Source organism: Clupea harengus, chromosome 11 (genome assembly GCF_900700415.2).
Source record: "Clupea harengus chromosome 11, Ch_v2.0.2, whole genome shotgun sequence".
Taxonomy (NCBI): domain Eukaryota; kingdom Metazoa; phylum Chordata; class Actinopteri; order Clupeiformes; family Clupeidae; genus Clupea; species Clupea harengus.
In genome coordinates, this window is record NC_045162.1 from 277,649 (window position 1) to 291,331 (window position 13,683).

The following is a 13,683-nucleotide window of genomic DNA, read 5'->3' on the forward strand; positions in this document are numbered from 1 at the left end:
CTGTAGTTCAAATGTAGACATTTTTGCGAAGTCATAACCTGTCACGAATCAAACTAATTAAATAGCTATTTAATGTGCATTCAATTGTTGTTTTACTTATCTTCGGTCTTTAACTGCTGAAATGTTTAATTTTTTGTTTAATTTCCACGCTTTGTGTCTCAACGCTTCCAAGGTTACGCACGTGAACGTTTGAGAGCGAAATGGAACACCGCGTGTCCACTCCGCCTTTCCGCCTGTGAAACAACCCTTAAAAGATTATAATCAATCGAAATATTTCATTCGAAAATTAAGTTTGAAATGTATGTGTTTTGGTTATTTTTATATGGATTTTATTTATATATTTAGTCTTCAAGGGCTTCCATGGTTTTTGTGTTTGTAAATAAAACCTCACGCCATTAAATATTTTGTCAAGCGAGGTATATCATATTTTGTAAATGAATGTGTACATACTGACCCAAACCCGTAGTCCGTAGCTACTATATGTGGCGACGTTTGGTCGAAAGCGATGGCGGCCGAGTGAACCAAGGCCATGGTCTCAGACCGAGGCGACCTTCTGTGAGTCGGTGGGCCAGCGCTACACACGGTTTGCTCTCCTACAGGAAGACTTTTGTAATTAAATCAATCACAGCTCAAACACAGGAAACTTTCCATTTCCCTGGTCATTTGTACCAACAAGTGACGACAAAACGTCACTTTTGAGTAATTCGCCAAATGGGGGAATGAGGTGGTAGCCGTGAACGTGACGTCTGGCTGTGTCTCACAGGGGGGAAACGTTTTTTAAGTTAATTCTCAAAATGAACAAGCCAACAGGCCTGATGGCAAACAAAACTGTAATGAGTTCAACTTCATCCGGACTCGTGTGTGCCCGCAGCAGTGCTGCGCGCGGCGCTAGTGACCCTCAGTGATCCTCGAACTTGAAGTCTGGCGCGGGGAGCCGTCTGTGGAAGCACGCGGCTATGCGTGAAACCGTTCCCACCGAGTCACAGAGTCAACTAGCATGTATAATAGTATTTATTATGGAACAGTAACTACAGCGAAGCGAGGAGAAAAGGTCGACTTTTATTTTCACACATAAATATCTATTTTATATACCCGAACCAATCGTTTCATCAACTACTATAACTTGCATAGTGCCAACGTCGTTTAGGATTACTCTTACCTGATCTCGCGCTGTGTTCTATCTGTGCCCCTTTAATATGAGGTTACTCGTGGCTCGAGGTCTCATTGAAGTTCACGAATTCCAAGTAGGTGGCGTCTCTCGAGCGCGCGTCCCCGCACCCCCGACGTGTCTGCCTCGACAATAGCTGCAGCCCGCGACCAATAGCCCCATAAAAGCTCGTGTCTGTCCGGGGTTGCCCTCTGCGCCTATTTCAACTTTAAAGCTTTAACAACATTTAGTCTCTCCACCTTCTTTTGCTGTTCACAAAATAAAGACAGGCGGAGTTTTATTTTTTTATTAAAGTAAAGACTATTTTCCTGAGCTTTCCCATGCATTCACACTGCAAACACGTTTATATTTCTGACATCTTCTAAATGCATCAATCAAATAAAAACAGAATTCGTGCTTTAAATTCGTAATATCTAATTCATTATTGTTTTGATGTGAGAATTTCGGCCGTTGGGCAAGAGAAGCTGTTTGCCCTGGACTGTCGTGACTTGATGCATCTTAAAATGAAGCGGAATGTGTCTTGAGCTGAAATGAATCGGAAATTAAGAGAGTACTGCACTGTCAGTGCCGAGCTTCAGCAGTCAGTCCTCAGTGTCATGAAGATATATAATATATATAGGTATATAATATATATAGGTATATACTAAACACCAAGCTTCTCCTAGACCCGGGAAAGGAAAACATAAAGACCTCAACAATACACAAAATAAACACGAGCAGATATACGAGCCAGAATAAAAAACCACAAAGATAGATAGATAAATAGATAAACAGACAGACAGATAGATAGATAGATAGATAGATAGATAGATAGATAGATAGATAGATAAAACAATAATGTGAAATGTGTGTGTGCTCACCCAGTTATTTAAGCAGGGTGAAACTATTAACATGGAAGGATAGGAAAGGAGAGTTTCACGACACCGCCGACCAAAGCGGTGAACTAAAGTGGTTAAAAGCTAAATGAACGAAGAGTGGGTCATTTCAGAGACACGCAGAACATGTTTCTGAAGAAAGGAAAGGTCATTTTCCTCTTAGGACACCGGGCCCGATATGCTCGGCATATGACAATCATGAGGCGCTAAAAAGCACAAATGCCCCAGAAAAGTTGGCCCTAGGCAGCGGCCTCACGGGCCCGAGCCCACCTCACGAGCCCACCTCGCGAGCCCTCATTCAGGGGACACTGCACTGTTGTTGCTTTGTCAAAACGACAGAAAATACACACGCGCTCGCATCATTGAGCTTCCCGGGCCCCGGTGCCTAACGTGAAGCGGCCAGGTGGAGGAGCTGAATGCGCTCTGCACTAGTCTATGTGGTGATGATGGTCTTATCGCTTATATCTATCATAATAACTACCCAATGGGACATAAATATATCATCAGCACGTCACTCATGCAGATGCAGTTCAAATTCACACACACTCTCACACACACACACACACACACTCACACACACACACACACACACACACACACACACTTTGGCTCCCTCCACTTGAACAGAGGAATATGTCATTTTCTGCCCGTGGTCACGTGACCACTCTCCCTGTGAGATGGATGGAGATGGATCTCCACGTCAGCTTCGCGTCTGAAAATTTCAGCTGCGCGGACATGCTTCAAAGCCACAGCAGCAGCAGCAACCGCGCCGGAGCGCCGTCAGACGCTGGAGCTCCGCGCGTGAGTAGAGCCCAGCCCCGAGCCCCCGAGCCATGATGGATTTTGATGAGCGGGTGCCCGTCGGGTCCAACATGTATTTGCCCAGCTGCACGTACTACGTCTCCGGGACGGACTTCTCGAGCCTGCCGCCGTTCCTGCCCCAAGCCCCGTCGTCCTGTCCCGTGACATACTCGTACTCCTCGTCCAACCTACCGCAGGTCCAGTCCGTGAGAGAAGTTGCCTTCAGGGATTACGGCATTGACACGGCTAGCAAATGGCACCACCACCGGGGCAATCTGTCCCACTGTTGCAGCGCAGAAGACGTGGTGCACCGGGACTGCCTCTCGAGCCCGGGGACACTCGGTGAGATGTTTGCAAAAAACAACTCGGTTGTCTATCACTCGGCGTCTAGCCACGCGTCCAACCTGTACGGCGGCGCGGGCAGGAACGGAGTTCTCCCGCAGGCGTTCGATCAGTTCTTCGAGACGGCGTACGGCAGCACGGAGAGCGTGTCAACGGAGCAGTCGGTGGACAGGACCGCCAGCAAACCGCCGCCGCCTGCACCGGAGTCCGGCGCGGACACGTGCCGGGAGACGGGGGAGAAAGAACGGCTCGAGGAGAACAGCAGCCCTGAATCCTCTTCCGGCAACAATGAAGAGAAATACAGCAGCAGCGGCAGTACGTATACCCGCGCGGCCCAGCTCTGCGAAAGTTTGCAATCTTCTGCGCCGCTGTTAAAGGTTTTATATGCTTGTTTTATAAGCGCGGAAGGTTTATGGAGGGCCCGTTCATCTACCCCAACAAAACTTTGTTATAAACGCGAGATCACGTGCTTGAGATTGAAATTGGCCGTGAAACAGACTGTTTCCCCTTTTAAAGTTTTAAGTCTACTTTAGAAAAAGATTTGAGCTGTTTCACGGACATTTATTTAGGGACCAGTCTTAATTAATAGACAAATAATATCAGAATGAGTTACTGGAGCATTTAATAAGCACCACTGTAATAGTATAGTGGTACTGTGTGTGTATATAATTACACATGCAGTGTGTAGCCTATATATGTACATTACATGGATCTGTTGAGATTATAGTTCCTGTCCTTGGGGTGTTATGTATAAAGCTCTCAGAATTTAGTCTGATTTATACCCAAGGCCCTCGGTCCTCCCACGGCCTGCTAGTTAGCGCCCTCCGTTCCCCGGTGTGACGGCATTACCTTCCGTTCTCTCCGGTGTGATGGCATTACCTTGCGAGGCCCAGCGCCCTCCGTTCTCTCCGGTGTGATGGCATTACCTTCCGTTCTCTCCAGTGTAATGGCATTACCTCCGTTCCCTCCGGTGTGATGGCATTACGCCCTCCGTTCTCTCCGGTTTGATGGCATTACCTTGCGAGGCCCGTTCTCTCCGGTGTGATGGCATTACCTTGTCTGGCCCAGGGACGCCGTGTGCCATTTCACAGGAATATCACAGGAATATAGCTGCGACAATACCGCGCTGTTCTAAATGTTACAGAGGGAAGAAGTTAGGGCACTTAACCGGTGCACATTTTCATTAAAAGGTATCAGTGTGTATGTGTCTGTCTCTGTGTGTGTGTGTGTGAGTGTGTGTGTGTTTGTGTTTTAGGGAGCGAGAGAGAGAGAGAGAGTTCCAGGTTGTTGGTGTTTTTTTATATGTTTTTGGATAGCTGATTGTAGCTCTGTTGGTGTGTGTGTGTGTGTGTGTGCGTGTGTGTGTGTGTGTGTATCACCCAGGTGCCCAGCGGACGCGGAAGAAGAGATGTCCTTACACCAAGTACCAGATCCGCGAGCTGGAGAGAGAGTTCTTCTTCAGTGTGTACATCAATAAAGAGAAACGCCTTCAGTTGTCGCGGATGCTCAACCTCACCGACCGCCAAGTTAAGATCTGGTTCCAGAATCGGCGCATGAAGGAGAAGAAGCTGAACCGGGACAGACTACAGTATTACAGCGTCAACCCGCTGCTGTGAGCGGGAGAGGCCCGCGCCGCGCGGGACACACGCGACCGACTACAGTATTACAGCGTGAACCCGCCGCTGTGAGCGGTTAGAGGCCCGCGCCGCGCGGGACACACGCGACGGTTAATTTCAAGTTCGCGGCTACGGGCGACATTCCGCCTCTCTCTCAGACTCAGAGCAACTGGACTCAGGATTTCTCTTTGGCCACTCAGTTGTGATGTCTTTCGCGCTTTGAACTAAAGAAAAACATTATTTGCAGTGTGTCGTGCCCCTACCAGAGGACATCCCCCTTCGGCGGGCCACTATTGTGATTATTACGGCCATGATAATTACAATGGACATGATTAATATTACTTTTATTGTTACTATTATTATTATTATAATAATTACTATTATTATTATTATTATTATTATTATTCATAATTGCAGTGTGTGTCCATTTGAGCTGACGGATATATCTGTGTCAATACTATCTATCGGTTATCCCCCTGCACGGTATGGCGCCCGCCCATAACATGTATCTTTAACATGTCAAGCACCCAACATGAGGTTCGTCGTGACTATACCGGGGGATTGGGGACTTCTTATCTCTCAATCGTGTACTTCGTTATTTTCGTTATTTTGTTTGTATTTGCGCACGTACAATTAGAAAATATTATGAAAGTTAATCAGTTGCCTTTTCTATGTATTATCCATCTATCTAGCTATCTATCCCTATTTTATTCGACATGTTTTCTCGCTTGGGGCCGTGTGATGTCGCGTGTTGGGTTCGAGTCACGTCTTTTAAAGGAGTTTCAGGTGCTCGCGCTGTTTTCAATTAAAAGGCCCGGAGTGTGAAAGTTAAACTTGGCGGATATTTGAAAAGTCAAGAAACGCCCGCCATCTTTTCTCTTCAGACAGAGAGAGAGAGCGATATATATAAATATATATATATATAAATATACCCAGGTTCTGGGTTTTAGACAAATTGGCCTGTTGTGGATTTGAGTGTGTCTGTATCAGTTAGACACATTCATATAATTATAATAAATCCTTCTGTCACTCTGCGGAGTTCCTGCTCGTGTCTAATGGTGTGGGCTGTTAGGAAACTTGGTATCAAATGTTTGATGAATATTGCCATTCGCAGCTTCCAAGAACATAAATTGAATCACGGATCAAATATCTTGTCACGATCCGGAGGTGTCGATTACGGAACTCCTTACCAACGCGCGACCACGGATGTCTCAATGAATCAAAGACGCTATTCGTCCCCGGTGTGGGCCGCGAGCCGTCAGAGGCGGTGGCTACCCCCCCAGGTACTCGTACTGTGCAAGATGAGAACAGCACAAAACAAACGAGACGAACGTCCGATTATTTGTCAATGTTTAAATGTGCAATATGTAGCTTGTCCTGTCAAGAGTAAAATTGTTTCTTGATCTACAACGATGTAACTTCGAGGGATTCTTTTTGACCTCAGAGTATATGCTTTGTGTCTTCCTTATTTGTTTCGCGTGTTTAAAGTATTTTGTCCTGGGCAGGCGAGATGTACACAAATGCAATAGAAAGTCCGAGGTATGCAGCCAGTATGCACAGAATGTATATTGGAAACTATATACAGTGTATATATATATACATATATATATATATATATATCTTCATTTATATCATATATATATATATATATATATATATATATATATATATATATATATATATATATATATATATATATATATATATATATAGTATAATATACATTTCCACAGTCAGTCATTGCTCCTCAGTGTCTAGGCTATATATATATATATATATCCTAGATGTATATATAATGTATATAATGTATATATATATATATAGCCTCGACACTGAGGAGCAATGACTGTGGAAATGAAGAGTCCAACACAGTCTACTGGACAATGTGCCTCACACGGCATTCTCATGGAGGATCTTAAAACATACCGTGTGAAATGTAATTTAAATGTAATTGCGTGGACTTTAACAACGCTTAGATGGTATTCGGGCCCAGTTTATAGACTGTTGAAGGAAAAGTGTAAATATTACACAAATTGTGTAATTCAAAGTCTCTTTGGGTGCATTTCAATTTCTCATTGAACGAAGCCTACCGTAGAGTTTACACGTTAATAACTGCACGACTTTTACATCACTATTAGCGAAACTCACTGGCACTTTAGGATGTTCTGGTCACTCATCAAAATAAGTCGCTGTGATTTTGATTTTCGATATTTACTGTCAGCCTGTGGGTTTGGTTTGCATTTTGTTTGGTTTGGTTTCTTACAACAAAACCTACATATTGCACATTTAAATGAAAATATTTTTGGGTTGGGTAGAATTATACGAATATTCTGTAATATGCTTAATTGCGTGCGCGAGAGCCATAAGACAGAGCAATGACACACACACAACACACACACCGGAGCTGCGCGAGAGCCATAAGACAGAGCAATGCCACACGGGTTGGACAACCGGAGCTGCGCGCGGCCGCGCATCCTTTGAGGCTCCCTGGAATGTCGACCTAATTACGAGCACATCCCCCTCGGTTGCTGTAGCAACTTGGCCATAAAAAGCCATCCAAGTCTGGAGCATTGGTAGAATTGGAGTGCAGTGCAATAAACCGTCTGAGACCAAGGTTATTAACTGTGACTAAGGGGCAACAAACAGCGGCTGAAGCCATTGAAAGCTGGTGTTCACGGGCCTTTCCGGGTTCATTTGTCTCTGCGTCCCGCCACGGCACCACACGCTGGAGTCGTCCTCGGCTACACACGCGTCACTGCGCACGATGCGCCGCTAGGGGGCGCTGCCCAGATCAATGTCATGGCCGTTCATCTGAAGACGGCAGCACGGACGCCGAGGAGGAGGACACTCGCGTGGTAGTTGGCTCTGGCTCAGGTAAATATCCGTGCGGCGCGCGTGCTCTATTCGGCACGGGAATGCTTGTGTTTCATGGGGCAATATTATATTATTTAATTTTATTATTTTATTATTACCATATATTTCTGACTAGTTTAACACAACGGAAAATATGGGCTACAAAAGGGTCGAGACGGACACTATAGGCTGCTTACTTAGACTGCTTACCATGCGGAAATGGTCAAAATGTAGGTTAAATGTGATTTTGTCCAGAAAACGAGACTAGGATTACACGACGTTAGCTGCAGTTGTCAGAGCCTGTGTGTGTGTGTGTGTGTGCGTGTGCGTGTGTGCCCCTCTTGAGCGGGACTGAAGCACACAGTGCTTTGGAGGGGCGCGCGGTGGCGAAGACCCATGGCCTATTACTGACACGGGCATAAAATGGACCGCCACTGTGAGACTGTACTGAATCCTAACTAGACGAGCCACATTGCTTTAACATTACGAACATTTGTGTGTGTGTGTGTGTGTGTGTGTGTGTGTGTGTGTGTGTGTGTGTGTGTGTGCAAGAGGGATTGTTTAATTGAGTGAGGAGGAAGAGGAGTTCACATAAACCCTAACTAGACTAGCCACATTGCAGTATCAGCATGGCTAATAGGTCCTGGTAACGCCGTATTTGTGGGCTTCTTCCATCTCTATAAATATTTTCTGACTCCGAAAAGTATCAAAGAATGAAACTACTGAGTCGGGCCTGCGGGGCAGACACGAGCCCTGACATGAGAGGACACGGAACAGAGACACTGAATTTCCGAAGCCGAAGGCGTTCGCCTGTAGTGCAAACGAAAGCCCTCCGCAGGATATCATAAAATGCCACATTATTTGACACGAGAGAGGGGACATGTAACTGGCACGCGATAAAAGGCAGGTTAAATGCACGAGAGCCCGTATAACGGCACATATTTCACATCATGGGTTTATTTGTTGGGCTAATGTTACAAGTTCTTAACGGGAGTTTAACCCACGGTGGACTGTCGTGTCCCTATGAAAACTATTTTGTATTGGGGATTTGTAATATGGTACTTTGTAGGACCCCATTCAAAAACGTAATTGTATTTTTTTTTTCTTGACCTTTAAAGTAGAATTTTAATCAAATATTGGTGTTAAAAATGACTCGGAAACTAGCGTAAAAAATCAAACGTGAAGGTGAGCAGGGCATGTCCAAATACAAAGGACCGCATAAGTCCAAATACCTAAAATGGAGGTATCTAACACAAATGTTTAATTTTCTTAAAGAGAAGAACTGCCACACCGGGAGAAAGTCGAAACCGCAGTTTGTATTCATTTAACTCGATGATTTGACTGAAGAGATTTAATATCACACATACTGTAGCGGGCCCGGCGGTCGACGCTGATTCATAGCAAGACTCCACACCAAGTATTTTCTGTATCTTTACAAACTCATGGATAAATTAAACACATGCCTTTAAATTGGATTTGAGAGTTCAAATATATTATATTAACCAAGGAGAATATATAGTTAGATATCATAATTAGCCTCACTGTGAAGCAATTACTGCCTATTCATCATATTTTGGGGATATTCATTTTTCCGTTGGGCGCATCATAGATCTCATTTATAAACCATATTTTCACGATTTGAGAATTCTTTAGTTTGTGTGTGTGTGTGTGTGTGTGTGTGGACACACAGACGTCTGTCTTTGGCTCCTCCGTGTGCGCGTGAATAAGTCAATGAGCGCGTGTGCGTCCAAAGTTAGTGTTTATGACAGCGATCATCATAAAAAGAAACGCGCCCCATGTCACATTCCCCGTATACAAGCTCATAATTTCAGACTTAACAGATAGGACGTAATGCACATTTTACTCTTTTTTTGAAGTCCCCACGTCTAGAAAGGACACCACACTTTGTCCTTACGTGCATGAAGATGGGAGGAGTCTCGCCTCTTGTTGCGTTCTAATTGGCTGTTAGCTAGCGCTGAGTTGTGTGGTTATCGGTTAATTATATTCAGCATGTTTTGCACAAGAAATGTCAGCCAGACTGGGCTCCTTTCTCCGTCAAAATATACCACAAAGATGTCATGCTCGGATAACCCGGCTGGAAATTCGTTTCTGGTGGACTCCTTGATCAGCGCGCGGGCTGAGGGCAGCACCGGCTCGTACTACCAGAGCACCGGCATTTATCTGCCCCCGGGGTCGGAGTATTCTTACGGACTACCCAACTGTGGCTATTTCCCGGGATTTAAACGGAGCGAGGGCAGCCAGCCCCAGACTATGGTGCCCACCACGTCAAGCCCCTACACGCAGCCGGGCATGGACGCGTGGCTGGAGGCGTCTCGGTCGTGTCGTTTAGAGCAGACCGGTAACCATCCCGGTCGCTCGTTCTCCCCGAGTATTAAAGAAGAGAGTGCCTACTGTTTATACGAGTCGGAGAAGGGCCCCAAAGACTCAGTGAGCGACGGCATTTCCTACTCGCGTGTAACGCCAGACTCCTGCCCAGTGAGCCACAACGGCACTGTTCCTGTACCGGGTTACTTCCGCTTGTCTCAGACATACACGACCTCGAAATGTTTCTCCGAGCTCCAGTCTAACTCCTCTCACTTTCCTCCGCCACGCGCAGCCTGTTTCGACCGCTCGCCGTCGGCCTCGCCCGCGCGGGAGACGGTCAGACGGGAAAGCGACGTACCCGCTGCAGGCGCACCTTGCACACCAGCGCGAGACAAGGAGATGCAGGCTTCTCCCGCCGGTGCCTCGTCCTCGCCCGAGCCCGTGGACAGCCCCGCGGACACCTCTGGAAAGGCTAACAAAAGTAACATTTTCTTTTCTCGACATTTACTGTTGATTGTAATGGATCGATTCTAAGGCGTGGCCACGATGTGGTGGTGTTGTGTAGCCACGCAGCTTATCTGAGAATGTTACTTGGAAAGCTGTGTTTAGTGAATGTAACGGTACTCGTACTCACGTCACTCCGGTTTGCGCCCGGTGAGAGGCTGGGTATGAGAGTTTGACAGCTAGTATGAAAGGCAAGTCGCTTTACTGTTTTTGTTATTACATGACGAGGTGTTGCGCGTCCAATCCAGAGCATGTGCAATAGCACGCGAGAGAATGCGTCCGTTCCCCGTAAACGGTAATCTGTGTGATCTCCTCCGGCCTCTTGACATTCGCCCTCACCACACAGCAAGATACTACCAGAACACATTAAATGCGAACTTTGTGGCTCAATTTCTTCATTTCGATCAAATTAAAGAAAATTAGTCAAATCTGCGCTGTTTCCACTGCAGACAATGAGGACCCAATAAAAGATCGCCAACTGACGGACCATCGTGTCAATAATGTGCGCATAAAATCCGCTATTCAACACGAGAGGCCAACGCGCCTTTCCATTGTGTAGAGTTACAGAAAAGAAAACACAAGCTCGTGTCAGTGTGTGTGCAACACAGGGGTGGACAGATCCGGAAACAGACGTGTGTGTGGGGTGTATGTATGTATGTATGTGTGTGTGTGTGTGTGTGTGTGTGTGTATGGGTGCGTGCATGAGAGAGAGTAAAAGTGGTTCCACGCAGAGGGAGGTAAGAGTTTTAAGAAGCTAACGCCGTTCTTCACGGCACAGGTTGACCTCTTTCAGACGCCGTTCTTCAGGGCACAGGTTGACCTCTTTCAGACGCCGTTCTTCACGGCACAGGTTGGCCTCTTTCAGACGCCGTTCTTCACGGCACAGGTTGACCTCTTTCAGACGCCGTTCTTCACGGCACAGGTTGACCTCTTTCAGACGCCGTTCTTCACTTAAATGACCTATGAACCCTGCACCACACCCATACCTGCACAATAATGCTCCCTATGTAGAACCCTCTATCACACACATACCTGCACAATAATGCTCACGAATGGGAACGACAACATCCGTGCCAAATTTGACTTTGTGCTGCAAGTTTGCGACAAACTGTCACGGTTATATTATAAGTAAATACATTATTATCAGTCCACAAGCTAAGTTCAATTGAATTATTACCCCATCTATAACAACAACAACAAAAAATAATAACAACAACGATGATAATAATAATAATAATAATAATAATAATACAAATATAATTATTGTTACTAAACATCAAATTAAGCGTGTGGCTATAATTGTCACCTTTTGACCAGAAAACAAATATTTGTTTTAATATTAGTGTTACATTAGTGTGTGTATGTGTGTGTGTGTGTGTGTGTGTGTGTGTGTGTGTCTATGTGTGTGTGTGTGTGTGTGTGTGTGTATGTGTGTGTGTGTAGGCTCCAAGCATTATTGTTTTAATATTAGTGTGACATTAGTGTGTGTATGTGTGTGTGTGTGTGTGTGTATGTGTGTGTGTGTGCTCCATGCATTATTGTTTTAATATTAGTGTTACATTAGTGTGTCTCTGTATGTGTGTGTGTGTGTGTGTGTGTGTGTGTGTGTGTGTGTGTATGTGTGTGTGTGTGCTCCATGCATTATTGTTTTAATATTAGTGTTACATTAGTGTGTGTATGTGTGTGTGTGTGTGTGTGTGTGTGTGTATGTGTGTGTGTGTACTCCATGCATTATTGTTTTAATATTAGTGTTACATTATTGTGTCTCTGTATGTGTGTGTGTGTGTGTGTGTGTGTGTGTGTGTGTGTGTGTGCTCCATGCATTATTGTTATAATATTAGTGTTACATTAGTGTGTGTATGTGTGTACTTATTTTAATATTAGTGTTACATTAGTGTGTGTATGTGTGTGTGAGTTTGTGTATTTATTCCTTATCGTTCTGCTCGCTCCATAGGTGAGTCGCGTGGTGCCGGTACGGCCAGCTGGATGACGGCGAAGAGCGGCCGGAAGAAGCGCTGCCCGTACACCAAACACCAGACGCTCGAGCTGGAGAAGGAGTTCCTCTTCAACATGTACCTGACCCGCGAGCGGCGTCTCGAGATCAGCCGGTGCGTGCACCTCTCGGACAGACAGGTCAAGATCTGGTTCCAGAACCGCAGGATGAAGCTCAAGAAAATGAGTCGAGAGAACCGGATTCGGGAGCTCTCGGCCAATTACGGTTTTTCCTGAGTCCCCCCCCCTCTCTACCGACACTCGGTCCACCCCACCCGCGCTCCGTCACGTGCGGGAGAATATTGTTAATTTATTGTCGTGAACTGTTGACGTTTTTATCTGTTTATATGTTCATATTATTTGACGTTTTTGTTGTGAGTATTTTGTCGTGATTATTTATAAATTCTCCAGGAATCCTTGTGTAAGGCTATATGTCCACACCGGACCGCAAATAAATACACGGCAGCAGGGGAGGGGAGTTCTCCACCCTTCCGGTTGGTCTGTATAGGTTGAGCTCGGACCGTGCGGGTTTATTACCGCGCATAGCATCGGTATCTTTGCATGGTCAAGTAAAGTGGCTGTTATGACTAGCTGTTATGGACTTTTTTTATCACGACTCTAGCTTAATTGCCTGATAACACGATTAAAGGTGGGGTGAAATGTTGAAGTCTGCATATTTTGCTCTGTGGTGGGATTGTTGAGTTGACTTCGTCTGTTTAAAATGGGCGAAATCCCAAAGCTTGTTGAAACTGTGGATATTCTGTACCGATTAGGCCTGCTGGGTTTACTGTTCCAGCGGTCTCACATTATTTTAATATCGCCCCTGAGAGCCTATACTGTGAACGGATGATGTGTCGAGCGAACGAATAAACTCATGGACTGCACGCACGCACTGCGGCCTCACCGCGTTCTTCTCAGGCTTGTCTGGTGTTTGTGTGTGTGTGTGTGTGTGTGTGTGTGTGTGTGTGACCTGTTTGGTGTCTCACTGGAGGAGTCGGCTGATCTGGGGTCTGTACGGGCCTTCCACCGTCTGCACCGTCCTAGATGTCCTGTCTCTCTCTCCCCCTGTTTCAAACCGTCCTAGGTGATCTGTCTCTCTCTCTCTCTCTCTCTCTCTCTCTCTCCCCCCCTGTTTCAAACCGTCCTAGGTGATCTGTCTTTCTCTCTCTCTCTCTCTCTCCCCCTGTTTCAAACCGTCCTAGGTGAT

The 13,683-nt window shown here is 45.8% G+C and overlaps 2 protein-coding genes across 2 annotated transcripts; both read left to right on the forward strand.

Annotated features, from left to right (window-relative positions):
- Positions 1–2,364: 2,364 nt before the first annotated feature.
- On the forward strand, positions 2,365–5,090 carry hoxa11b (homeobox A11b). Its single transcript, XM_012840199.3, has 2 exons — positions 2,365–3,501; positions 4,570–5,090. The coding sequence occupies exons 1-2, from the start codon at positions 2,877–2,879 to the stop codon at positions 4,800–4,802; spliced, it is 858 nt and encodes a 285-aa protein (XP_012695653.1). The 5' UTR covers positions 2,365–2,876; the 3' UTR covers positions 4,803–5,090.
- A 4,019-nt stretch (positions 5,091–9,109) lies between these two features.
- Positions 9,110–13,361, forward strand: hoxa10b (homeobox A10b). Its single transcript, XM_012840195.3, has 2 exons — positions 9,110–10,461; positions 12,439–13,361. The coding sequence occupies exons 1-2, from the start codon at positions 9,666–9,668 to the stop codon at positions 12,711–12,713; spliced, it is 1,071 nt and encodes a 356-aa protein (XP_012695649.3). The 5' UTR covers positions 9,110–9,665; the 3' UTR covers positions 12,714–13,361.
- Positions 13,362–13,683: the final 322 nt, after the last annotated feature.